We start from the raw sequence: 24,467 nt of genomic DNA, 5'->3' as shown, positions 1-24,467 counted from the left end.
CTGGTGTCTCTGGTTGGTGTGGGTGGAGATGTGGAGAGCCCCCGGTTCTAGGAAGGAGCTCCAGGGCCGGTTGCCAGAGTCCTTAGAGAGATGCACAGGGCTTGGCTGTATCCCCGCATTGGGAAAGCTTCTTGGAGATACTAGCCCTTCATAGTACCCAGCCTCCATCCCAGGCAGGGCCAGACAGTGATGATGGTGCACAGTCAGCTCACATGTTGTCTTCCCTTCCCTCCCTCCAGGCAGCTGCAAGAATAAGCTGCCTGAAGCTTGGGGGTGGCAGTTGGGAAGTGTCTGCTGCCACCGCTCTCTGTGCTCAGGGGACTGGCCCAGCACCCTCTCCCTTCCCAGCAGGAGCCTGCAGGCTGGCAAGTCCAAGTGGTTTGGATGGGTGGCCCCATTTGCAAGCTGTAGCTTGAGACAGGTTTCAGACTTATGTCCATCTCACGCACACCCCTTCCTTCTTCCTTTCAGTCTCAGGGGCTGCAGCTGTCAGCCTTGTAGTCACAGGCCCTGTCTGTACAGAGTGCCACTGGGCCTGATTCCCCAAGGAGAAGAAGGGAGGAGCTGGGGAGGGAGGTGCTGCCAGAAGATGAAGGCAAGCCTCCACAGCAGACGTTGGCTTTCCCGGCTTTTCTGTGGTAACATGGCGATGGTAGAGAAGGTAGTGCTGGTGGTGTTGACTGGGGAGCAAGGAGAACACTCAGCTCTCTGGCATTCAACCCTTACCGGGTCTTGACTGTGTCACTGACTTAGATCGTCTTTGCAACAACAGGAAGCAGGGTATGGACCCAACTGGAGTGCCAGAGCAGAGCCACCCAGGTCTCAGAGCATGGGCTGGCTCTCCAGGAGGATTTTGACACTTTGCCTTCCCCTGGCATGTCTTGAGTTACAGGATGAAGCCCACAGTGGTGCCCTACCCCCTGCCCCATGTACCCTCAGACTGAGGTGCCCCTGCTGATCCCTGCCTTCTTGGTTCTATTCATTCTCCCACTTGGCTCAGATAACACCACCTCCCCTGAATCCCCAGACAGAGTGCTGCCCTCCTCCCTAGTTGCCATAGTACTTCCTTCCCCACATTGTTATTGCAGCCATCTCTCCACTAGGCCTGAGGCTTGAGGCTGCAGGGGCACCATCCTGTTCCTGTGGCTTCTGGGAGGAGGCACAGGCCTCAGCCCTTGGGAAGACTAAAGGGCTTGTGACAGAGTGTGTCTTTGGGGACCTTGGAGCACTGAAGAGCAGAACAGGGTTTGGGGAGATAATCTGCTCTCCCTTCCCCCTCGTCTACCCCTCACCCTCTCCCATGTATGCACGTGTTTTTCAGACTGGGTATTGCCGTGTCCCACACCGCCCTTGAATGTTTAGCAGTCTTCCTACCTCATCTGCGTTGGGATTGTAGATGTATGACCACTCTTGGCCCTTCCAAGTGTATATTTGTTTTTAAGGTTAAGTCTCACGCAGTTCTGAGTGGCCTCGGACTTAGAAGTAACTTGAGGATGATCCTGAACTCCCCAGTCCTCTTGTTTCTACCGCTTAAGCAATGGGATTGCAGGCTTTTACCTCATACTTGCCTTATATTATTTTTGAGACAATCTAACTATACAGCCCAAGCTGGCCTGGGACTCAAGAGCTTAGCCTCCTGAGTTCTGGGACCCGAGGTGTTCATTTGGAGCTGGGATTTGTTCAGTCTTTGCCATCTGCCCCCCCCCCCCCCATCAGTCTCCCGGACCCTGCCATTGTCAGGGCAGTGTAAGCGCCGGCTGCTCCCTGTCTTTACTACAGCAGCCTTGGAGGTCTTGAAAAGCAGTCCATCACCTCCCTTTACTCACGTCATCCATCCTGCTGTGACCATCTCTGCCTGCCTTCCTGGCTGCCACTGAGTTTTACGTGGCCTTGCAGCACCAGCTTCCTTGTGATGCAGAAGTGTCCATGTCGCATCTGTCTAGATCAATAGCCCTGTGTACACAGCTGGCTCTAACCAACAAATGTTTTCTCTCGGTCTCCAGGGGTTCCTGTGGGACTCTTTGTAGTTCTGCTGATGCACTCTCCTGCTTGAGACTGTGTCAGAGGCCAGAGGGCATTTTCTCTGGCACTACTGTTTCTCCAAAGTCCATACCATGTGTCACCATCCGTGGCTTCACCAGAACTTGATAGGGTGGCAGGGTGAGCAATTAGGCAGCCAAAAACTTGAGGAACAGCCACCCAGTCTTCCAGCACCAGTCATGTAACCTTGCCCTGGCACCTACGAAGGGCAGTGACACGTGTTGCTCTCTGTCCTGATTGTGTTCTGCCCTGGGGCATGAAATGGAATCTCACTATGTTATGTCTTGTTTGTTTATTAAGAGTCTCTGGTGGACAGGGTGGCTTCACTGAATGGCTCCTCCTGCCTGTGCCTCTAGAGTGCTGGGATTACAACTATATGCCATGGCTCCTGGACTTCTCTGGTTTTGATTTGTGCTTTCTAATGGCACATTGCCTTTGTGTTCTATTTTTAGACATTTGATCATCATCTGTGGAGAAATGGCCTTTCATATCTTTGACCATTTATAAATTGTGTTGTTGCCTTGCTAATTTGTCTGAGTTCTCTCCTTCTCCCTCTCCTCTCTCTCCTACACCAGCATCTATATCCATATATCTATATCTATATCTATATCTATATCTATATCTATATCTATATCTATATCTATATGGTGCTGGGCCCTTATAAGGTGGGTGTTGTTTCCTTCCAGTGTCTTTGGGTGGTGCCCAGCCACAGAGAGAGGCAGATGAAACTGCTGGTCTATGGCAGGAAAGTTCAAAACTGCACCTCTTCATGTCATTGTCCCATTCTTATTTTTTAATTTCCCCCCCTTGAGACAGCGTCTCACTATGCAGCCCAGGCTGTAGATTAGATTGGCCTCAAAGTCAGAGAGCATGTGTGTGCTGGAATTAAAAGCATGTGCCGGGGTTGGGGATTTAGCCCAGCGAGCGCAAGGCCCTGGGTTCGGTCCCCAGCTCCGAAAAAAAAGAAAAAAGAAAAAAAAGCATGTGCCACCAGACCAACCTTGTCTTCCCATTTTTTTTTTAAAGTATGGCCAAAGGGCCAAGACCTGTAATGCCAGCATATTTGTGTGTGTGTTTGTGTGTGTAGGATCAAGGCTAGCCTGGGCTACATGAGGTATGTCTCAAAATTCAGGACTCAGCCATGTATGATGGCTAATACCTGTCATCCCAGTACTCAGAAGGATTGCCACAGTTTAAGAACAGCCTGGTTTACAGATCTTGAACCCTCCCCTCAAAAAATAGAACAAAAAAGCAGACTTTAAAATGCATTGTGGACTGTGGTGACTCAACCGACTTTCTGACTTGCCATTCCTCTTTGCTGAGCCCGTATCTTTCTGTTTTCAGCCACAGAGATGACCAGAGCTGAAATTACCTTAAATCTTTCTCTTCCCCTGCGTGGCTTTTGAACAAGTTTGTAGATGACTTTACCAGGTCACAGGGTGGGAGCATTTGAAACATGAGGTTCAGTTTGTGTTTCTGGACAGAGACCACGAGGGCCAAGGCTCCAAAGCAGTAGAGTAGTGCTGTGTTCATGCTGCTGTTTTCAGCAAGGGAGCCCCTGCTCTTCATATTTGGGGGGTCTCTGGTCATGTGTGTGGTTTTGTTTTGTTTGGAATAGAGTCTCACTGTAGTCCTGCTGACCTTAAATTCTCTACAATCATTCTACCTCAGCCCCTTACCAGTTGACACCAGCATCCCTTGTAAAGTTTAAGAACTACAGGACACAGATATTCTCTCATTCCTTACTAAATGGACAGAGGTGAACAAAACAGACCCATCCATCAGGGACTTGCTGTTAAGACAGCAAATGAGTCCCTTAAATTACTAACCATACAGCACTGTGGCACAGGCTTGTGGTCCAGCTACTTGGGAGGTAGAGATAAGAGGATCATAAGCCCAGCACCTCCCTGGTTGTAGAGTAAACCTCAGTACCTTAGCCAGACCCTGTCTCAAAAAGTAACATGGAAATGGCCTGGGGACTCGATGTGGTGGTGCACACCTTTGATCCCAGCTCTGGGGAGGCAGAGGTGAGCAGATCTCTGAGTTGGAGTCAGCCTGCTCTACAGAGTGTGTTCCAGGACAGCCAGGGACACACAGAGAAACCCTGTCTCAAAACAACAACAAAGGACTGGAGCTATAGCTTCGTGGTGAGCGCTTGCCCAGCTGCTATAAGGAAGTTACAGAAAATGGGGATGACACACATGTAGAGTTAGGGAGCGGTTACCGAAGATCCCTTCAAAAGAGGAATATTTAGGGACCAGAAAGATCAGTTAAGGGCATTGGCTGCTTTTCCATGGGATCTGGGTTTGATTTTAGCACCCACATCGTTCAGGTCACAACTGCCTGTAACTCCAGTTCCATGGGGATCTGGCACATTCTTCTGACCTGTGAACTCCTGCAGATATGAAGGACACATAGACTCATTTGTTGTTTTTTGTTTTTGTGACAGAGTTTTTCTGTATATCTTGGAACTTGTTCTGTAGACCAGGCTGGCATGGAACTCAGGCTGCCTGTGCCTCCTGAGTGCTGGGATTGTGACGTGTGCCACCACCGCCCAGCAAAATTTTAAGTGTTTCAACATGAACTGTAGAGATAACTCAGTGGCTAAGAGCGCATATTGCTCTTCCAGAGGACCTAAGTTCAGTTCCCAGCACCACATCAGAAGACCAGAGCTTTGAAGTGGCTTAAACACCCTGTGGGGTGGTGGGGTCTAAAGTTTCTGCCCTCTTAAGGCACCCGCTGTCACGTGGGACCCATGTATTAACAAACACAGGAACATAAGATTCTTAAAAATAAGTCTTTATATTTTTAGCCCTAGATGGTGGTGGTGCACACTTTTAATCCCAGCACCCTGAAGGCAAAGGCGGGCCAGTCTCTGTGATTTCAAGACCAGCTTGGTCTACAGAGGGAGTTCTCAAAACAAAGTATTTTTGAAAAAATGATTTAGCAGTAGCCCTTTATCTGTTTGTGGTGAGTTGAAAGGGTCTTGGGAGACAGAGGCAGGCAGATCTCTGAATTTGAGGCCAGCCTGGGCTACAGAGTGAATTCCAGGACAGCCAGGGTTATACAGGGAAAGGATGTCAAAAGGGCCCTCGATTTTCCCTCCCTTTTTGGTGATGAGGTGGTGCATTGGGTAGGCTCATGGCTGCTAAGGTAAACCTGAGATGGTGAGATGCACAAAGGAGTGAGGCCTATTGCCACTGTAAAGGAAGTCCTAAGATGCAGGTTTTAGCTGGGAAGGAGTAAGGTCATCCTTAGGTCATACACTCAGGCCTCGGTTCATTGCTGCTTTAACATTCATGTTTCTTTTTTAAAAGATTTATTATATATGAGTACATTGTAGCTGTCTTCAGACACACCAGAAGAGGGCATCAGATCCCATTAAAGAGGGTTGTGAGCCACCATGTGGTTGCTGGGAATTGAACTCAGGACCTCTGGGAGAGCAGTCAGTGCTCTTAACCACTGAGCCATCTCCCCAGCCCAACATTAATATTTCAGATATCACTAAGTAAAGAAATGTTAGCTTTGCACAGACAGGTGTGAATTGTTTTCTTTCTGATGTTACAGTGTTACTGGTATAAGTTGGGTCTGTGCACATGAGTATGATGTGGGGGGAAGCATGCCATGATACACGTGTGAAGATCAGAGGACAGCTTGTGGAGTCTGTACTTTTATTGCACCTTTATGCAGGTCCTGGGGATCAAACACCAATGGTCAGGCTTGTCTGGAAGCACCTTTACCCTTTGAGCCAACTTCTTGGCATGTGCTGCCATGTGTTATGTTGGGATTCTTAACTCTCAGTTGGCAAGTGATGCCACTCAGGCTCCAGCATGAGAGTCTCCTTCTCTTCCAGTGCTCCTCACTTTCCTGTCTCTCTGTGCTGCCACCTCAAGCCCACCTGACTTAGCAAGATCTGCTGCTCTCTGGTGGCCTGTCCTTCCTCAACTCCACACCATTAGGTGCTTTCCCAGGCTGCATTGAGGACCATCATTGATTGACAGGTTGTCATACGGATACTAAGGGCAGCATCACCCTATAGGGCACCATAGGTTCCCTGGTAAGGAACCTGTGATTGAGAGGAAGAAGTGGGTTTCAGCGTCCTGTTCTTATTGGAATTGAATCTGGTTTAGAGAACACGTGAGCCTCAAGCTCAGTCATTCCCTAAAGATCTGAACCCATGGAATGCCTGTGCTGGACCCTGGCAGAGGAACAGATAAGGCCTTGATGTCAGCAGTCCAGAAGATGGGTCACTGTTCACCACACACTCCCTACTCTGCTCAGGGCTGCTACCTAGAGAATGAGAGGCCCCGGGCCACAGAGGCTCAAGGACTGGCCCAGCTACTGTTTTGAAAAGGGGATGACACACTGTTTTGCACCTCCTTACAGAAAGAAGGTGGACAGGGCCAGCAACAATGCATGGAATTTTGTAGGAGCACTTAGGGCTGCCTGGAGCTGCCATAGGCATGAGATGAAGAGTGGCAGGGATTGAAGGTCAGGGGTCAGACTACAATCTCAGAGGCTAGCCATCTTTTTTTTTTTTTTTTGAGATAGGGTCTTATATTAGCCTAAAACTTGATGGGTAGGCTAGATTGGGTGACTGGTGAGCCCTACATAGGTCTGCTTGTCTCTGCCTCCCCAGCACCCACCACTTTGGGTTTCCATGTTATGTGGGGTGTGTGTGTGTGTGTGTGTGTGTGTGTGTGTGTGTGTGTGTGTGTGTGTTTTCCATGTATGCATGCATGTATACTGTGTGGTGTTCCTGGTGCCCGAGGAGACCAGAAGATGGCATTGGATCCGGAAGACTCCCTGAGTCTGCCCTGCCTCAGTGAGCCCTTCAGGGCCTGAGTACAGAGCTTTACCTCCTTGGGACAGTGCAGCTGTTTTGCTCATGGACAAACAGAAAGAGAGTTCCTCGGGCCCACCCAGTGCCAGGTCTGAGTGGACAAGCCGCCTGCTTGGGCTGCAACCTTTTCCTTACAAGTGCACTCCTAGCTGGCTGCTGGCTCCTGTAGGGTATTCTTTTGTCTTGCCACGCCTACCCTGGTGCTCACTGCCTTGCCTATCCCCAGGTCTTCCCTTGTGTACCCTCAGCTACCCAGCCCTGGGTAAATATTTAAGGGTAAACAGTGGGTGTGTAAGCAGCGTTTGGGAGATGCAGCTGGGTCGGACAGGTGCAAGCCTCCCTCTCTCTGCAGTAAGAGTTGTGTTTGCTCTGCTCTTCCACTACCTGGTCACCAAGGTGTCTGTCCTTGACTGTGGTGATGACTGCTGCTGTTTACAAAGCACCAGCCCTTCGCTTCTACTCTTTCTAGGTTGGCTCACTTACTGATTCTAGAAGTCTCTGTGTGTGTGTCCTTGGTGGTTTTCTGGATATGGAGACCCAAGCATGAGATAAGATGCAGGGCCTACAACAGTTTGGATCTTCTGGCCATCGGGGATATGAGACAAATGAGAGAGTGGTCAGTACCTTGCTATTGGACCACACTTCACTCTTTCTGTCTCTTGAACCTTCCCTCTGCTGCTGTGTCTTAGGTGACACAAGCCTGGCCATCCTAAGGAGCCAAGGCCTGACTCCCAACTGGATGTCCTCCCTGGGTCTCTGTTTCCTCTGTTGTGAAGGTACATACATGTCCTGAGGCAGAATGGCACCAGTGTCTTCAGGTGTACACATCCTGCTGGGCCATAGAGGAAAGCCTGAATGCCCCCAGGGAAAGCTTTAGTCAGAAACAATCCTGTGGTGAGCTTAGTCTCTCCTCAGCCCCAAGCTAGTGCTCTCTCACAGTTGTTCAGACATTCACCCAGCCAGATTAAGTTCCGTGCCCAGTCTCGTGCTAAAGGTACAGTCGTTACTAGGGCAGACCTGTCCCTGAAACCAAAATAGGAGGTGTGAGAGCCAGCAGTGTGGGGGAGATCAGCAGTAGCTCCACGGTTGCCTGACAGGCATGTGTATGTGTCTGAGTGCATGCCACATGCAGTGGGGTGCTTGTGTAAGCCAGAAGAAAGACGGCATGGTCCGCAGAGCTGGGTTATTGAGAAAGAGCAGCAAATCTCTTAACCACTGAGCCATCTCTCTAGCTCCTACTTTATTTGAAGTAACTAAAAACTGGAATAGGGTACACAAGGTGGCCCAGAGGGAGTCATTTGCTGCCAAGCCTGTTTGTTGGCTTGGGTTTGAGTCTCCAGACCTACATGGTAGAAGGAGAAAACCAACCCCTGCGGCTGACCTCTAACCTCTGTGTGTGCACACACAGGAAGTAAGTGCAAAAGAAAATACTAAAATGTGTATGCTGATGGGATAAGGATGCTATTTAACACCGTGCAGCTACTGCTACGCGTACTCCACACCTGCTTCAGGATGGTGGCCGGAAAATGTTAGCATGTTACCATATTGAACTGCTCTGGTTCTGTATGAGCAGAAGGCCTTGTGTGTACATTGAAAGCACTCTAGCTCACATGTGAGTATGGGCGTTCACATGGCGTGACAGATGAGTAGTGACTCCCGGGTGTGCTTGTGTGTTCAGGGCTGAGACTGCAGTAAAGCTGCAGGAGACAGCTCCAGCATGTGCTGCCGCACACTCACGCCTTAAGAGTTTGGTTATTTGCAAGTTCAGAAACTTCATCCTGGTTTTCGTGGCCCCACCCACATACTCAGCTTTGCTCTAGAACCAGAGAGAGCCACAGTCAGACCTTTACAGGCTGGAGATGTGTGTCCTATAAAATCTCCAAGACGAGGTGCTGTGGGAGATGAGGCCCGAGTGACAGGTTAGTTGAGGGTACAGGACATGGGGTAGGAAGGAAGCCAGGTATACAAATAGAGGGAATGAAGCCCCTCCTCAGCTGGGGCCACCCTTCATTTTGAGGTCCCATGCAGGGGACTTGTTATCACAGCAGGCCACATGCCACATCATGTCTGACCATGATAATGACAAGAGGTAGGCTTGCCTTCCTGGGGTCTCATCTTCTGAAGCAGAGTGCAGGTGAACCCTGGCTGGTGGTCTCTGCTTCAGGCAGTGTTGGAGAGCTTGTAGGTGGGGTGGACAGGATGACAGCAATGAGGATAAACAGCTGCCTGGAAGTCGGTGCTCCTGACTGTCATGGTTGGGTTTTCACTCTTGCATTTCACCTTCAACCTGTCTCAGACATTGTCACATTCCCTGTGGCACCAGTGTGCCCTTGACCTGACTGAGCTGCAGGCCTCCTTGGTGCCAGTTGCACTCTAGTGAGCCTTCAGTGTGAGCATCTGTGAGTGGGCTCTGGATGAGACAGACAGTTTATGCCTATGCGCCTTGGACTGGCTTTGCCAAATGAAAAGGTTTTACTTGTTTTTCCCAGTCTGCCTAGCAGCATGTCCGTCCCCACCCCCAGCTTTCAGTTGTTGACCCAACTGCAGGTCTTGTATGATCAGTCTTCTCCTGTGTCTTACAAGACTCAGTAGCCAGGTGTGGAGACAGAGGACTAGGAGCCCAAGGCCAGTCTCCGAGGTACCAGGTTCATTCAGGTTCATTCATGGCCACCTAGTTTAAAAAAAATAATGGACAGTCAGTACTGAAGAGACCCTTAGAATGCTGAGTTGGCGTTAGAGGAGGCCCTCCCCACTGGGAGTCATCCTGGCCATAGCAGCCCTCCACACTGCTCCACCCTCACCCACCCCACCCTCAGTATCCTCAGAGTTCCAGGAGTGGACCTTGTCTCAACATGTGTGGGAAAGGAGCTCTCTTCCAGTGGGGCGACAAAGACCTCTCATTTCCAGAGCCGCTGGCAGCCCTAGTCTGACATTCCCAGGCTCACGAGAAAAGCAAGTCCACGGTTTCAACATGTTGCTTGAGACCTGGACTTCGCTGGGTGTGGCGCTATACTGTTTGGGATTCCAGCTCAGAAATCAGCAGTTGCCTATCCTGTTCTTTCCCTTTCTTTTCTTTCTTTCTTTCTTTCTTTCTTTCTTTCTTTCTTTCTTTCTTTCTTTCTTTCTTTCTTTCTTTCTTTCTTTCTTTCTTTATTATTTGGAGCTGGGAACGGAACCCAGGGCCTTGCGCTTGCTAGGCAAGCATTCTACCACTGAGCCAAATCCCCAACCCCTCCCATCCTGTTCTGTTCTTTCACTTCGAGGTGGCTGTGGAGGCCTAGTATCTCTAGCACTCACTGCAGACCCACTGTGTGGAGTATACAGGTGTTCCTGAGAGAGGCCGTGTGTGCTCTGGACAGCTATGGGAGGACAGGGAAGCAAACAAGAGTGCAGTCCTAGCCTGCAGGCTTTCTAAGGAACCTGGACCTCTCACTGAGCATGGTGCCCCACTGCACCCTACAGTCTTTCCCTCCCCTGAACCCTGCCATGCTCCTCCCCTTTCTATATCACATGATCTCACTCTCAAGCACTCTCTGCCAAGAACCTGACCTCTTGAGAGCAGCCGCTCCCAGCTGGGCATAGAAGTTTAGTTTTTCTGTTCTTCCCAATTTTATTTATTTATGTATTTATTTATTTATATGTATGTGGGTACACTGCTGCTGTCTTCAGACACACCAGAAGAGGCCATCGGAGCCCCATCACAGATGGTTGTGAGCCACCATGTGGTTGCTGGGATTTGAACTCAGGACCTCTGGAAGAGCGGTCGGCGCTCTAACCACTGAGCTGTCTCTCCAGCCCTCTTCCCAATTTTAATGTGAAGGTGTTAATCCCACCAGATGAGAGAGAATAAGACTACTACCACTAGTTTTGAGCCAAATCTGAAGCAAGCTTTATTAAATTCTGGCCAGGATGGTGGGCACTGGCCAGGTCCATACCTGGGATGCCCAGACTATGGTACCAAATTACATTAGTCAGAGGCTTCTACAGGCAAAGCCCACAAGGCTATGTGCCTCCCCCTATGTGGGATCAAGCACGTCCTGTGCAGTTGGGGCAGCCACGCTCTTTACAGGCGTGAAAACACACGGCTTGTTACCTCGCATGAACAGTAACCCCAGCACTCCAGGGGCATGTCTTCAGGCAGGTGGGGATCACAGGTTAGAGGTGTGAGTCATCACAAAGTCCCCCTTTCTTCAGAGCCCTAGGCTGGCCTTGAATTCAAGTTAGTCCTCCTGCCTTAGCTTTCTGCATGCTAGTGTTTGGCGTGCGCCACCATGGTTTTTGTAAGTGAGTAAGTGTCTGAATACCACAGCAGCCTCAGCACTGAGGAGTTAGACAGGCATCATGGCGCTCACCTTTAGTCTCAGGATTTGGAGACTGAAGTAGGGGTCACCTGTGTATTTCAGGATAGGATCATATGAGTGAAAATGAGGATATGACCAATCTATATATGGTTAAGGAGAAGGATTTATTATAGATATGATGTAGAAAAACAGCAGAGGTGCCTAGAAGAGTCCAGACTACACATGCCAGCAGGATAGACCAGGGCCATGGAGAAGGGAGGAAGAGAAGGCAAAGAGGGAACCAGGAGCCAAGAGAATGTGTGGACAAAATGGCTGAACTACACAGGAATCTGAAGCTGGAGGAAGGGAAGCCCAGTTCCTGGGCTGGAAAGGTTTAGGGTAGGGGTTCAGGAAACAAGAGCCATTGGCATGGAGTGATACGTGTCCTGGGTTTCTTTGGGACCAGACACTATATAGTGAGACATTGTCTTAAGAAATAAACAGTCTTTCCACAACACCCTTCTGCTTGTCCAGCTCTCCCTCCTAGAAAGCAGCTCGGCGTGTGTCCTTGTAGAACTTAACATCTGAGCACAAGACTGTTTTGCCTCATGTTCCTTCTCTGGTTCTTTTTTTTTTTTTTTTTTTTGGAGCTGGGGACCGAACCCAGGGCCTTGCGCTTCCTAAGCAAGCGCTCTACCACTGAGCTAAATCCCCAACCCCATGTTCCTTCTCTGAAGTGGAAGTGAAATTCACTTCAGGAAAAGTTTCTAGGGGTTGACCCAAGTCTGCAGAGGGAGCTCTTGATAGCCTGCACTGGTGTATTAGTGTGTGTTATTCACCTGTTATAGCCACAGTTGTCACGCCAGCAGCAGTATCCTGTAGAGCCTGGCCCCTGCCATCAGTGCGTCCTGACCTTGGTGCAGGGAGCCTGAAGGACCTGCATGTGCCATCTGTCCTGCACTCTGCCCAGAGCCTCTGCTCTGGGTGATGGCCTCTTGGAGCTGTCAGCCTCTGTGATGCACCTGGGCTTGGGGTGTCTGTCATGCCTGCTTCCCAGCCCCTTGGTAGCCACCAAAACCTTGAGTCACATGAGATGGTATGGGTCCACCTCAGAGCATGCTTTACTGGTTGCTTTTGGTAGCCAGTCCTAATAGCCTGTCATGGGGACGAAGTTGGGTCTCCTCTCCTGTCCCACAAAAGACAATCTGGAGCAGTGCTGCTCTGTCCTGTGCCCCTTCTCAGTGGCCTCTCTCCACCAAGGCCTTCAGTGTTGCCTCCCTCTGCAGTGGTTTGCCCCAACTACCTGCTCCTGCCATACTGTTCAAGGACTGATGCCAGCTGCTGTGCTGTCCTCTATGTCCCCACCCTGAGGCTCCCACAGGGCTGGGGGATGGTGCCTGTTGCCAGCACAGTGTGCCTGTGAATGAAGGAGCCCTGTGGCAGGAGCCTGGGGAACCACCTCTCTCCATTGCCAGCTGGCCTCCTCCTCTTCTTTGTTCCATAATAGCAACTCAGTGTTGCCAAGTGTGGGGGCTCTCAGGATGGGGCCCACAGATCACCTAGGGCCTCGTTAACATCCAGTCAGGCCCTGCCTGGGACCTCCCAGGTGAAACAGCGCTTTCTGAGCCTGGCCCTCCAGGTTCCCCTGTCCATGGTGGGCACCAGGGACCAGTGAGATCGTCCCCAATAAGGACAGCATGAAGTTAGGGTGCAGGTTAGTGAGCAGCCCTTCCTCCATGTACACTCTACCCCCATTGTCGTTCTCTGTGAGAACCCCTATGTGTTGCCCATTTCCTACCAGTCCCCAGCTGCTGGGGATGACTGGACAGTGTCCCCCCACCCCTGTGCCCGGCTGACCCACATTCCATCTCCACCCTTGCACGTGTATGTACACGTGAGGCCATGTCTCCTGGCCGCCAGTCACCTGACGCTCAGCATCAGATTTCTCACTGTTCCCGTGAGAGCCACAGCAGCCTGTCCTGAAGAGACGTGGGCCCCACTGCTGAGACTCTGCTTGCCAGCCATGCCACAGGGTCCTCTTAAGAAACTCAGATGTCCCTGGTGACCCTTCCTTGAATGACACGGTCCATATTTCCACCCACCTAACTCCATTGCTGAGGCGGTAAGAAGACAGAGCTGACTTCTTGTTTCCGCGCCTTGCTTCTTCTGGCTCTGTGACTGGCAGACGCCTGGCCCTGTGGCGAGGCTTCCTTGTCTAATGGAAGTGTGCCTATCTCTGGGATCTGTCCCAGACTTGGCTAAATGAAGTCACCCATGGAAAGCCCTTAGCCATGCAGGGAATCCCAATGCTCCAGAGGCCAGGGCACAAGGGTCATGAGTTGAGGGCCTACCTGGTATAAGGAAAAAACAAAACCACAAGTGAGAGAGGTCCACTCACTCTCCAGCTGTATGCCTCCTGAGCTTGGACTGAGTGGACACTCCTGAGGCCTGCACTGCGCCTCCACAGACTGGCTGTTTAAGTCATTGTGTGCCTCTCCTGTTCCATTACGCAGAGGATCTCCTCACAGCAAACACTATGCCAAGTTACAGCCCCAGTCATCTTTCCCCCTAAGATGTATTTGTTGGTTTCTTTGTCTGTTTTATTGTTTTGTTGTTGTTTTAAGATAGGGTTTCTCGGGGTTGGGGATTTAGCTCAGTGGTAGAGCGCTTACCTAGGAAGCGCAAGGCCCTGGGTTCGGTCCCCAGCTCCGAAAAAAAGAACCAAAAAAAAAAAAAAAAGATAGGGTTTCTCTGTGTAGCCCTGGCTGTCCTAGAACTGGCTCTGTAAACCAGGCTGGCCTCCCAACTCGGAGATCCCCACCCTCACCAAACCCCCACCCCCAGGTGCTGGAATTAAAGACCTGTAACCACCCGATTGATTTATTTTACATGTATGTGCCTGAGTGAATACATGTGCGCCATATTTGTGTAGGTTCCCTGGGAGGCCAGAACAGGATGTTGGATGCTGTGGAGCTGGAGTTGCAGACACTTTTGGCTGTCAGTTGTAGGTGGTGGGAACCAAACACGGGTCTTTTGCAAGGATAGCAAGGGCTCCTGACCACTGACCCAGACCCTCCCTCTGTTTTCCTTACCTTTAAATAAATACTGGTGCATGATGATTAATGTGTCCACTTCCAAGTTTCTCCTCTAACCCCACTGGCAATGCCCTAGGTCACATGAATGATTCTAGGAGCTGCAAAGCCAGCTATGGTAGGCCAGGTCCGTCAAGACCTGTACACCAGGGGCTGCTGGCTTTGAGCCCTACTCTTGTGTCTTTACTGTGTCTGTCACCACTTAGAAGGTGGGAAATTGACACAATGTAGCTGTCATTCTTATTTATTTTGTATATGTATGGCTGTTACTGCCTGCATGTCTGTCTATCACCTGCCTATTTGGTGCTCATAGAGGCCAGAAGAGAGCATCGGATCCCCTGGGACTGGAGCTATAGACACACACCCTGTGGGTGGTGGAAATTGGACCCCCTTCTCTGGAAGAACAGCCAAAAGAGAGCCATCCTGGCAGCCATGTATTAGCATCTTCAGTATGGCACTAGGAGCTGTATCCCCCAGTGCTCCTTAATTTTTCTTGAGTCAGGGTCTCACTGAGTTGCCCTGGCTACCCTTTAGCTTATTTTGTAGCTAAAGCTAGCCTTGAGCTGCTCCTGCCCCAGGCCCCTGAGTATATGCCTGTGTCCCTGCACCAGGCTTTGCTCTTGTCAGCTTCTTGTTGATGCTACAAGACTGAGAATTATCAATGTTGACAAAGCAGCCTATATTAGCCCAGGCCCAGCTTCACCATACCTAATGTCGCTGGCCTGGACCTATGGTCTTTGACTGAACCAGTTTCACTGGTGCCGTCTGTAAACTCCGGGACTCCTCAGAGTGATCTTTAAAGGCAGAATAGAAAAGGTGCCAGTTATAATAAGCTAGCCTTCTTTTAAGATTGTTACCTGCTATTGATGTTTCGTCTCTTTATGGTCACCTGAATAACTCAGTGGAAGTGGCTATAATTGTTTTCAAGATAGTTGTGAGCACCCAAAATCTTCAAGTATGTTTGTGATATAATAAAATTCATACTTTGGTTGTTTTGTGGGTTTATGGAGTTTTGGAAACAGAAACTAGACCGTTTTATGAGCTTTTTACTATTGAGCCACACCCCCAGCCCCTCGCTGGGGGATTCTGGGCAGAGGCTCTTTCAGTGAACCACATACTATTTATTTATTATTTATTTTTTTACTGTAATTTGAGACAGGGTCTCACTAAATTGCCTAAGCTGGCCTTGTATTCACTCTGACTTCAAGTTGACTTTAAACTTTTGACCCTTCTGCTTCCTAGGTAACTGCAATGCCTGGCTTAAACTTATTTTTCTAAAAAGTCTGGAAGAAGCAAGTCTGAGTAGGCAGAAGAGTGTGGGTTAGGCTGCCACACACACAGGCTGCCTGCGAGCCTTAGGGCCTGGGCCTGGGGCTACTCTGCTCCATCTTTGTCTCGTCATGAATGTAACAGCCACTGCTCGTCCTGGGGGGCGCTCGCAGGCCTGTTTTCTCCTTTATTCTCAGTTTGTGGCACTGTGGACTGAGCAGTGTGGTTGGCCGTACCCTGGATTTCAAGAGAGGAACTGAAAGAGGAGTTCAAATCCTAGCTGTATTGTGTCAGCTGTGTGCCCTAAGGCAAGATTCTTGACCTCTGTGAGCTTTGTCTTTTCCTGGGATCGAAGTGCATTCATCCATCAAATTCAAGTGAGCACAATGCAGTGGTACCTACATATGTAATAGAGGCTGAGGCAAGATGGTCAGCCATTTCTAGTAAGACACACCTTTAATCCTGGCACTGGGGAGGCAGAGGCCTGCAAATCTCTGAGTTTAAGACCAGCCTGGTCTACAGAGAGAGAGAGAGAGTTCCAGGACAGCCAGAGCTACAAAATGAGACTCTGTTTCAAACAAACAAAACTTAAATTTAAAATTACATTATGTATGTTGTTTTGAGGGGTGGCACCGGGCTGGAGAGATGGCTCAGCGGTTAAGAGCACTGACTGCTCTTCCAGAGGTCCTGAGTTCAACTCCCAGCAACTACATGGTGGCTCACAACCATCTGTAAAGAGATCTGATGCCCTTCTGGTGCATCTGAAGACAGCTACAGTGTACTTATATATAATAAATGAATTTAAAAAAATTGAGGGGTGGCACCTTTTCCGGGCATATGTGGAATTAGAGATGGTTTGGTCAAGGTGGCTCTCTCCTTTCACTCTGGGTTCAGGGATCCCACTCAGGTCACTGGGCTTAATGTGGAGCTAACCAGCATGGCGGTTAAGTTGAATGAATGAGGAGTTTTAATGAGGGATTGCCTGGATCAAGTCAGGCTGTGGTTACATGTGGGGGTTTTCTTGGTTATCACTTGAGGTAGGATGGAAGGTCCATTTGGTGCAAGGACAAACGGCTATGGACTGCACCTTGATCTGTGTGAGGGAGGAGAGAGCTGGCTGGCAGCATAGGTACAGCGGCCTCTCTCTGCCCCTGGCTGCTGATGTGGTGTGTGGTGTGACTGGTTTGTCTCAAGCTCTCGCCTATGTGACTTTGCTGCAGTAAGGGACTGCATGTAACCTGTAGTTGAAGCCACACCCTCCTCCATGGTACTTTTGTAACAAAAATGAAACCAGAGCACCTGCTGGCCAAATGCCTGCCCTAAGGCTGGCATTGCTGGGGACCTGGTGGTGGCCTGCTCAGCTGGGGCTCCCCATGTAGTAAGGGAGGGAACTTGTAATCAAAAGTCTTCTGAGTTGTGTATGTTTCAGTGGCTGCCTGAGAGCCCCAGTGACTTGTAGAGGGCTGTGCCAGCTTTCTGAGTGATGTCTACAAACCAGGAGTGCTGTCACGCTGCTGTCAGGAAGAAGGGATGGAGGGCTCAGTGAGGCAGCAAGCGGAGGGCCGTGGATTCTGAGCCTGCTCTTTGCCCACAGCCCAGAACGTGACGGTGGATGAGGTGATCAGTGCCTACAGGCAGGCCTGCCAGAAGCTGAACTGCAGACAGATCCCCAAGCTCCTCAGGCAGCTGCAGGTATGCGGTCTGCGGGCACTCGTGCGCACATGCGTGTGTTCTTGCATGCATACACATAGCTCTGCCCTGGAACCTGCCCAGCCTGCCGCCCCCAGGGCCTGTGTAAGGACAGCTGCAGAAACCCCTAGTTCAGCTGCAACAGGCCAGAATTACAAAAATGATATTACCAAGTTTTTCAGCCCTAGAAAAATTCTGTCCTCAAAGAAACACCTTACTTAATCTTGTCAATTAAGTCTAAACTTCAAAATTCATTCCTCAGGTGTGAGAATTTTAAGTCAAGCATTAGCCTGGGCTCTGAGGCCTGATTCAACAAACAAGAACAAAATGGCAGAAACCTAAGTCTGGATTCAGAAGTGGCGTATACTCCCTGCTGCTTAGGAAGTTAAAACAAGCTGCACTGCCTGTCAGTCAGCCCAGCACTTAGAGGGTAGAAGCAGGAGGATGGAGCTCAAGGTCCTTCTCAGCTACAGAATGAGTTTGGAGGCCAGCCTCAGTTATATGAGACCCTGTCTCCAAAATCAAAAACAGGCTGGCCAGAGGCTGAGAGGCAGAGGTGCCAGTGTCCAGCGTGACAGTCTGAGTTTGACTAGCCGGAACCACATGCTGGCTACAAATGGAGGACTATGTCTTCCACATGAGCACAGTGATATGAAAAGAAGGTTTAGATAGAGCCATGGAAAGCAAATCGATTCTCATTTCTCCTGCACATCCCAAGAGCCCTGTGCTCAGCCTGTGGAAAGACTTGTAGAAGTGGGGCTGCCAGCTCAGGAGTGCAGGCACCAAGCGCTGTCCCAGCTAGTGTGAACGCAGGCGCACTCTGCCCATTGCCTCCCTGCTTTCCATGGTCAGCCCTTGCCCTACCTCCACCTGGGGTCCTTTCGGTGCCTGGGACATGGCCGTCACTGAGTTCCTGGGCTATGTGTATTTTGTGGAGTTGGCAAAGTGTGGCCTTGCCATTTCCAGGGAAAGAGCCACTCAGTGTGGCATGTGAGGCAAGTATGAGGGCCGAATAGACCTGCCCCTAACCAGACATGTATGTTGTCAAGCCAGCCCGAGCCTCTGGGTCCTGGGGCTTGACCTCTGTTATGGCGTTTGACCCTTGGGTGACAGTGAAGCCCAGAGAGGGACCTGGTGTGTGGGTTAGGTGGACCCTACAGGGAGGTCTGGGAAAACACCCAAGCTGGTGCCTTTGCATCCTTTGCTGAGTACCACGGGTGGCTGTCAGTCTGCCTATCTCAGTCCTTTGGGCCAGTCTTCCTCTGGACCTTGACCTCATGTCATCAGCTGGAGTGACAGGTCTGTGGCTGCCTGGCTGCAGGCAGATTTTTCTCATGTCCTAGGTGCTCACAGCCAGTCCTGATTGTCTCTAGGCCTTCATCCACCTACCCTGCCCAATCCCATCCCAGATGCCATCTCACTGCAGGGCATGCAGAGCCCATTGAGCCTTGGCTCCCCCACTATCAGGCCACCCCACTTCTTGGGGTGTCTTACCTGCCTTGACCAGCTCCATCCTGCTTTCTTAGGAGTTCACCGACCTTGAGCAACGCATCAACTGCCTGGACCTAAAGGGTATGTGTCCCCACGGACAGCAGGGGTAACCAAGGGCTCAGTGGTTCCTGTAGGAGACAGATGGATGCTAGTGGTGTGGACTGTCCACATAAAAGATTCCTGCCCCTTCCCAGGGGAGAAGCTTGACTACAAGACCTGTGAGGCTCTGGAGGAGGTCTTTAAGAGACTGCAGTTCAAGGTCGTGGACCTGGAGCAAACCAACTTGGATGAAGATGTGAGTATCCATGCTCCTTTTTGCCTCTTGAGACTTGGATGGGGAGAGGGCAAGGGCAGGGCCTCTTGGAGACCAGAAGCAGGTATCTAATATGACAAGGGTGGGCCTGAGACCCTGAAGATGAGGCTTGGGAAGCAGGGTGAGGAGTGAGAGTGGCCACCAAGAGCTATTCTGGCTATCACACTAAGGGGGCTGATGGGTATCTGGAAATCACAACCTCTGAAGGCTGTGTTCTTGAGTGTAGCTTGGAGAAGAGCTCCACCCTCCTGGGTCATACAGAGCATACCTGTCATCCTGAGGCTGCTGCCTGCCCGGCACCCCTCCTGTGGCACAACCCTTGTGTTTGCCTTGGCCACCTGACCTGAGGCCAAGCCCACATGTGCCTGCCTCCAGGGTGCCTCAGCCCTCTTTGACATGATTGAATACTACGAGTCGGCCACCCACCTCAACATCTCTTTCAACAAGCACATCGGCACTCGAGGCTGGCAGGCTGCTGCCCACATGATGCGCAAGGTGGGTACCTCACAGGCTGGTAGGAAAAATGTGAGGAAGTACCTGGCCCAGGCCCATCCTCTCCTGTCCTCCTACAGAGTAATCCACCGCCCTTCCCCTCCCTAGCATGGCCTTGGCAAGTGGCCCTGTCCCAGCCTTGACTTACTCCACACTGCAAGGCTGGGACAGGAAGGAACCCAGCTGGGTCTACTGAATGACCTACCCCTGCCTTGTCCTTACCAGACGAGTTGCCTACAGTACCTAGATGCCCGCAACACACCCCTGCTGGACCACTCGGCACCCTTTGTGGCTCGCGCCCTACGCATCCGCAGCAGCCTGGCAGTGCTGCACCTAGAAAATGCCAGCCTGTCCGGGCGGCCCCTCATGCTGCTGGGTAAGTCTGTGCCTGTGAGGCCTGCTGCTGGGCAGGTGACCCAGCACATGAGCTGGCCAGTCACTCCCACCCACCCACTCCCAGCCACAGCTCTGAAGATGAACATGAACCTACAAGAACTGTACTTGGCGGACAACAAGCTCAACGGCCTGCAGGACTCGGCCCAGCTGGGCAACTTGCTCAAGTTCAACTGCTCCCTGCAAATCCTGGACCTGCGGAACAACCACGTGCTGGACTCAGGTGCGTGGCCTCCTGCTCCTGTCCATGCTGTTACCCAGCCCCTTGTGTGCCCAGCCCTGTGCCAAGGTAGAGATGCCAAGTACAAGCGTGAGCTCTCCCAGTACTGTCCTCCGGGGCTACAGACGGCAGAGTGTGCTGGCAGTGAGAGCTCTGACAGGAGCCTCCACAGGAGAGAGTAGCCAGTCAGGCCCAAGCCTCTGGATCTCTCTGCAGCACGAGCAGAGGTGCCATCAGGGACAGACAGGCACTGACCACCTGCCTCCCCCAGGTCTGGCCTACATCTGCGAGGGTCTCAAGGAGCAGAGGAAGGGGCTGGTGACCCTGGTGCTGTGGAACAACCAGCTCACACACACAGGCATGGCCTTCTTGGGCATGGCGCTGGTGAGTCTAGGGGCCTCTTAACTGGCCTCGTCCTGAATGGCCCCAATGCATGTTTAAGTTTTAAATCTTTTATTACATGTGTGTGTGTGTGTGTGTGTGTGTGTGTGTTATGTAGGTCAGAGGACAGCTTGCAAGAGACTGTTTTCTCTTTCCGCCATGTATAAATATTTCAGGTTTCAAACTTAGATTCTCAGGCCATCTCACCAGCTGTGCACCCTGTTCTTTCGTGCTTTTTCTTTTTGGGGTTTTTTAAGATTAGGTTAGGTTTCTTTATGTAGCCCTGAATGTCCTGGACCTGCTATCTAGACCAGGCTTATCTCAAACCAGCCATCCACCTGCCTCTGCCTCCCAAGTGCTGGGATTAAAGGCCTGTGCCGCCACTGCCTGTCTGGGCCATTCTATCATTGTGTTTTGGTAACAGACTATGTAGGACAGTGCTTTTGCACAAACTGGATATGTTGGCTTAAAAAGTTAATATTTGGGGGCTGGAGAGATGGCTCAGCGGTTAAGAGCACCCTGCTGCTCTTCCAGAGATCATGAGTTCAAATCCCAGCAACCACATGGTGGCTCACAACCATCTGTAAAGAGATCTGATGCCCTCTTCTGGTGTGTCTGAAGACAGCTACAGTGTACTTATATATAATAAATGAATAAATCTTTAAAAAAAAAGTTAATATTTATGAAAGCAGTAAGTTTTTAGTCTTTTTTTAATTTTTATTTATTTTATGTATATGAGTACACTGTAGCTGTCTTCACACACACCAGAAGAGGGCATTGGATCCCATTACAGATGGTCGTGAGCCACCATGTGGTTGCTGGGAATTGAACTCAGCTGGTGCTCTTAACTGCTTGAGCCATCTCTCCAGCCCTAGTTTTTAGTCTTTTTATCATCACATAACACATAAAAGCAATTCCAGCAGATACAAACACTCTGGAGGGCGCGGTGGGCACTTGTGTATTACTGCCCAGGCAGGTCCCCTTCCACAAGGAGGCTATCTTCAGGGTCCTGAAAGCCATCAAGAGACAGGCTGGGTGAGGGGGGGCGGGCAGTGTGGGCTTTGGGGTAGACTATAGGAGGAGAGGAGTTCGTTTCCCAGGTCTGTGGTAGGATTGTGCTGAGAAGCCAGGCAAGAGGAAGGAGGAAGTGTGCCTTGGCTCCTTTTTCCAGCTCCTTTCCTGACATACCTTTCTGGCCTTTCCTCCACCCATGGCTCTCTTCCTCCCCTACCCTGTGCCTTCCAGCCACACACACAGAGTCTGGAGACACTGAACCTGGGCCACAACCCCATTGGGAATGAGGGTGTCCGAAATCTCAAGAATGGGCTCATCAGCAACCGCAGTGTGCTGCGCCTCGGCCTTGCCTCAACCAAGCTCACATGCGAGGGTAGGATGCGGGCCAGGCGCGCTGGGGCCAGCGGGGCTCAGCAGGGCGGCCGGCCAGTGGCCAGGCATGGGGCCCTTGGCCAGCCCCTGCGGTCCCCCTCCCAGGCGCGGTGGCCGTGGCAGAGTTCATCGCCGAGAGCCCCCGCCTCCTGAGACTGGACCTCCGGGAGAACGAGATCAAGACAGGCGGGCTCATGGCGCTGTCCTTGGCCCTCAAGGTGAACCACTCCCTGCTTCGCCTGGACCTGGACCGAGAGCCCAAGAAGGAGCCGGTGAGGGTGCCTGCTGTGTACCAGTGCTGTCATGGGCAGGGGCAGATGGGAGGGGAAGTGGGTAGAAGCCACACAGAGCCCTAGCCAGGCTGGGTCCCACAGGTGAAGAGCTTCATCGAGACACAAAAGGCGCTACTGGCTGAGATCCAGAATGGCTGCAAACGAAACTTTGTGCTGGTGCGAGAACGTGAGGAGAAGCAGCAGCTGCAGCCGTCAGCCTCCATGCCTGAGATCACCATCACCGCACCCCAGCCCCTAGAAGAGTCTGGGGATCTGCCAGCCATGGGGGCTCAGAATGGGACCCCTGGGCCTGGGCCTGGCCCTGACTCAGACTCAGACTCAGACTCTGACAGGGAGGAGCAGGAGGAAGAGGAGGAGGACCAATCAGACCAGCAGAGGGACGAGGGGGGCACTGACCAGAGTTCCTCGGCCCCCTGCCCTGCCCTCCTACCCTCCACGGACTCCCTAGGCCCTGGTGACAAAAGCCCCCCAGGGAGCCCCTCCTCCCCCACTGAGCAGCGTATTTCTGTCTCCAGCCCAGGCCGAGGTCACAAGGTATTTGTGGTGACCCGGGTGGAGAGTCCACCTGAGAGGCCAGAGCCCCCTGTTCCTCCCACCTCTGTCTCTTCTCCTCCACCCTCTCCTCCCTCCCCGCCTGCCTCTCCACCATCTCAGACCATGGACACCCAGGACCCAGAGTCATCCGAGGCTCAGCCCCAGACGGAGCCATCTCAGGCAGGGCAGCCACTGCCCAATGGCCTGAAGCCTGAGTTTGCCCTCGCGCTAGCCCCAGAAGCACCCCCAGGGCTGGAGGCTAAGGGTAGCAGCTGCAGCCTGGAGCACGGTAAGGAGTGAGAGATGGGGATGGGCTACCAAGGGAGCACCTACCTGTAGGTGGCTTCAGATTCTGCTCTGCGGATTGGTCCATAAAGGGATAAGGAAAAGGAGTTGGTCTTAGGTTCCCACTTTGGGCCCTAGATTTCCCACTGGGGTGGGGACTGTGTGGTCTGGAGGGACAAGGCCATGTCCCCACCTACTTCTAAGGAAGCTGCCACCTACTGCCTACAGCACTGCACCGCTCCCATGGTGTCAGCAAGCTGGAGGAACTGCTTCTAGAGGCCAGTCAGGAGGCCCCGCGGGACACACTGTGACACTGTAAGTAGATGCGGATGTGAGGGCAAGGCACGAAGAGCTGAGAACCCTCTTCTCACTGTCTGTCCTCCACCTCTGTCCCCTAGTTCTTCTGTTCCGGACAGTCTGTGATGAGCCGAAGCCATCCCCAAGGACCTGCTGACTCCCTGCCTAGTCCCCAGGAAACCAGGCGGAGCTCCCCAGGCCCCGCCACAAGAGCACTACAGCCACAGGGGCACAGGGTGGGAGCGGCTTCTGGACTTGAGCACGTATTTATGTGTTTGCCTGTCTGCCGCTCCCCAGATTGGGGCAGGGGTGGACAGGAGGGAAAGAGGATGCAAGGAGCTCTCCAGGCTCAAGGAGGCCAGCCACAAGGCTGCCCTGGTCCTGGAGGGCCCAGTGACCAGCCTCACCCCTCAGGACCTAGCTGGTGAGCGTGGTGGTAGAGTTTGCCAGCCCCTGTGGGGTGGGGCGATGGAGAAGGAACAGAGCTTTTTTCTCTAAAGTGCAATAAAATCTATCAGGGAGCTGGGCACGCAGCAGTGTGGCTCTGGGCCCTGCTACCCGGGCTGCTGAGGCTGCGCCCTGGCAGGCACTACAGCAGTGGGCAGCGGGTGGGTGGACGGTGAGGGTGGGTTGGGCTGGGCCACTCCTGTTGGAGCAGCTCTCACACCTTTTCTAATAAATGGAGCTGGGTTCACCTTCTGCCTCTGTTTCCTGCTGGGCCCAGGTACTTAAGGCGTGGGAGGGAGAGAGGATGAATGGTCACAGCACCCCTGTTGGTTTGGTGCCAGTGATCTCCAAAAAACCCAGAAGGTCGGACACACCCTGCACCCCCCTCTCTATGAACCCACACCTCAGGAGCACACTACAGCTGCTCCCTCTCTCACAACCAGCCTGGAGGTTCCCAAGGTGCAGGGGGAAGGCTATCCCGGGCTGAGACAGCAGGTCCAGCCTGTCCTCTCATCACCCCACTTGTTGAGGGAAGAGTGTGCACAGGCCTGGGAGCTCCTGCTCTGTCCCTAGCTAGCACGTGCCTGGCTTTGGTGGGACGTGTGGTTCAGCAGTGGGTGCTTGCTTGCCTTCTTGGAAGGCCACAGTCGGTCTCAGGCACTACAGAAACAAACCTAGGGAGAACGGCTAAAGGAAACGCCTGCCTGCCACCTTCCTGTGTG

At 51.9% G+C, this 24,467-nt stretch overlaps 1 protein-coding gene across 2 annotated transcripts in view; it reads left to right on the top strand.

Annotated features, from left to right (window-relative positions):
• Nucleotides 1–23,992, top strand: part of Ppp1r37 (protein phosphatase 1, regulatory subunit 37) — a 31,984-nt gene extending 7,992 nt beyond the window's left edge. Inside the window, exons 2-13 of one of the 2 annotated variants that reach the window (XM_087554728.1) lie at nt 17,119–17,216; nt 18,740–18,785; nt 18,899–18,999; nt 19,393–19,512; nt 19,735–19,885; nt 19,970–20,125; nt 20,394–20,506; nt 21,749–21,890; nt 21,995–22,161; nt 22,264–23,005; nt 23,230–23,316; nt 23,400–23,992. In XM_087554728.1, the coding sequence (XP_087410854.1) occupies nt 19,414–19,512; nt 19,735–19,885; nt 19,970–20,125; nt 20,394–20,506; nt 21,749–21,890; nt 21,995–22,161; nt 22,264–23,005; nt 23,230–23,312 (1,653 nt within the window). In that variant the 5' untranslated portion in view covers nt 17,119–17,216; nt 18,740–18,785; nt 18,899–18,999; nt 19,393–19,413 and the 3' untranslated portion in view covers nt 23,313–23,316; nt 23,400–23,992. 2 annotated transcript variants of the gene reach the window in all.
• Nucleotides 23,993–24,467: the final 475 nt, after the last annotated feature.

Source organism: Rattus norvegicus, chromosome 1 (assembly GCF_021556685.1).
Source record: "Rattus norvegicus strain SHRSP/BbbUtx chromosome 1, alternate assembly SHRSP_T2T, whole genome shotgun sequence".
Lineage (NCBI taxonomy): Eukaryota > Metazoa > Chordata > Mammalia > Rodentia > Muridae > Rattus > Rattus norvegicus.
Note: the sequence above shows the minus strand (reverse complement) of the source record. Positions and strands in the feature narration are given on the sequence as shown.